General features: G+C 48.1%; 1 protein-coding gene across 1 annotated transcript; it reads right to left on the bottom strand.

The window, feature by feature from the left end:
• Nucleotides 1-1,350: 1,350 nt before the first annotated feature.
• Nucleotides 1,351-1,941, bottom strand: LOC138892610 (uncharacterized). Its single transcript, XM_070176346.1, has one exon. The coding sequence runs from the start codon at nucleotides 1,939-1,941 to the stop codon at nucleotides 1,351-1,353; it is 591 nt and encodes a 196-aa protein (XP_070032447.1).
• Between the last annotated feature and the right edge of the window lie 606 nt (nucleotides 1,942-2,547).

Here is a 2,547-nt window from a genome sequence, read left to right as displayed (position 1 = left end):
CTGTGGTAAGCGACCAAATATGTCCATCCCCCATTTCATGAATGGCCATGGTGACACCACTGAATGCAAAAGTTCCACCGGTTGATGCACTAATTGTGCATGGCGTTGAAATTTATCGCACTTTTGTACAAATGTCTTCGCATCTTGCTCCATCCGGGGCCACTAGTAGCCATCTTTGACTAACTTGAGAACCAATGAGTCTGCACCAGAATGGTTCTCACATACTCCTTCATGAACTTCCTTCATCACGTAGTCAGCCTCCGAGGCCCCTAGACACCGAGCCAATGGTCCTTGGAACGACCTCCTGTATAATTGTCCATCAATAAGACAGTAACGATCTGCCTTGGTCCGTAGTGCCCGAGATGGTTTTGGGTCTTCGGGCAATTTGCCATGTCTTAGATATTCAATTAACTTGTTCCTCCAGTCCCAGATTATGTTGGTTGAATTAACTTGATAGTAGCTGTCCACATCCAACACTTAATGCAGTAATTGAACGACCGCACTGAAATCAGATCCTTTCATCTCTGTGGATGAACCCAAATTAGCCAATGTGTCTGCCTCCACATTTTCCTCACTTGGAATGTGGATGATTGACCACTCTCTGAACCGTGCAAGTAATGCTTGAACCTTATTTAAGTACTATTGCATGCACTCCTCCTTGGTGGATAAAATTCCATACACTTAGTTTACCACCAGCTGGGAGTCGCATTTTATCTCGATGACCTTGAAACCTAGTCCCAAGATAGTTCAAGTCTTACGACCAAAGCCTCGTACTCGGCTTCATTGTTAGTTAAAGGTACAATTCTAATGGCCTACCTTAGGGTTTCCCCCTGAAGGAGTGATTAATATTACCCCAAGACCGGACCCTTTTACTTTTGAAGCCCCATCCGTAAATAGGGTCCAAACTCCCGATACCATTCCTGATATCAGCACTGCTTCTTTAGCAACCAAAAGTCATTAATCCCAGACTAAAATCGGCCACAAAGTCGGCCAAAACTTATGATTTGATTGCAATTGTACCAGCCCAACCGCTAGTGATATTGTCCGCTTTGGGCCCAGGCCCTTACGGGTTTAAAATGCGTCACTAGGGTTTAAGGCTTGTCTACTTATATACCCAGCATCTCTCCTGTGTTTTGTCGATGTGGGATTCACCTATGGTGTCACATACACCCCCTTTAGGGACTCAACGTCCTCGCTGAGTTTTGCCCCACCACCGTTCAAGGTTGCACGCGGAGTGGCTCTAATACCATCTAGTGCAGCGATCTCTGCCCTACCATAGAAAGCATATTAACGAGTCGAGACTCCCTCTCTAAGGCTCCCTCTACCTGCCTATCCTCTACCCCTAACTGGTTATGCAGGTGGAGTAGCAACTGGAATGGGACCCGTAGCCTGAGTGCTCTGATGAAATCCACCCCTCCCGAGTTTAGGATAATCTCTCATGATGTGCTTGATAGCACCACACTCATAACAACCCCTCTGCATGCGTGGATGCTCATATTGAGTCCATGCCGGATAACTAGAATAATCGTTGTAGGAATCCCGTGCCTGTGGTACACTAAAAGATGACTGCCCTACATGAGTACCCTGACTAACTGGAGCACTGTGAGTAGTCTGAAGTGCGAACTGGACTGGCCGACTGCCCGAGCCTCCACCATGATAGGTCATAGCTAAAGAGTAGAATCTATTGAACCCTCTAGAACCTCGAGACCTCTTGGTCTCCTTAGCCTCCCTCTCCTCACCCCAAATACGCTCTAACATCCTGGCAATCTCCACCACCTGCTGAAATGGAGTATCAGTCTGCAACTCCTGAGCCATGCAGAATCTAAGATCATAACTGAGCCCCTCAATGAATCTGCGGACTCGTTCTTTGACTTTAGGAACCAAAGTAGGTGCAAGACCGGATAACTCACAAAACCTGATGGCATACTCTGACACTATCATGGTGCCCTGACGCAGCTGCTCAAACTCTGCATGCCACACATCCCGAAAGGTTTGGGGAACAAACTCCTTCAAAAATATCTCTAAAAACTAAGCCCAAGTGGGTGGTGCTGCATCGGTTGGTCTACCCTCCTCATAAACCTGCCACCACTGATACGCTGCTCCCGATAGCTGAAATGTAGTAAAAGCAACTCCGCTCACCTCCATAATACCCATGGTACGAGGAATACGGTGACACTTCTCTAGAAATCCCTGCACATCCTTGGTAGTTGTGCCACTGAAAGTAGGTGGACTATACCTCTTGAACCTCTCAAGCCTCTTTTGCTCCTCCTCTGATGCACCTGGCCTGACCTCAAGATGAACCGGGATAACAGGCTGTACTGGCACCACACCCGAAATCTTACCAATGTGAGCCCGTTGCTCTAGAGTATGAGCGGTGGGAGTCTGAGCGCCTCCCCTAGTTTGCGAAGTAGCTGGTACAACGGAGATCAATTCCGCATGAGCCAATGTACCACACATGCTCAGGAACTACGCTAAAGTGTCCTGAAGTCCGGGGATAACAACTGGTGACTCCGGTGCCTGTCCCCCAACCGGAGCTACTGGCGGCAC

This window comes from Nicotiana tomentosiformis, chromosome 5 (assembly GCF_000390325.3).
Source record: "Nicotiana tomentosiformis chromosome 5, ASM39032v3, whole genome shotgun sequence".
Taxonomy (NCBI): Eukaryota; Viridiplantae; Streptophyta; class Magnoliopsida; order Solanales; family Solanaceae; genus Nicotiana; species Nicotiana tomentosiformis.
This window is presented reverse-complemented; position numbering and strand designations above follow the sequence as displayed.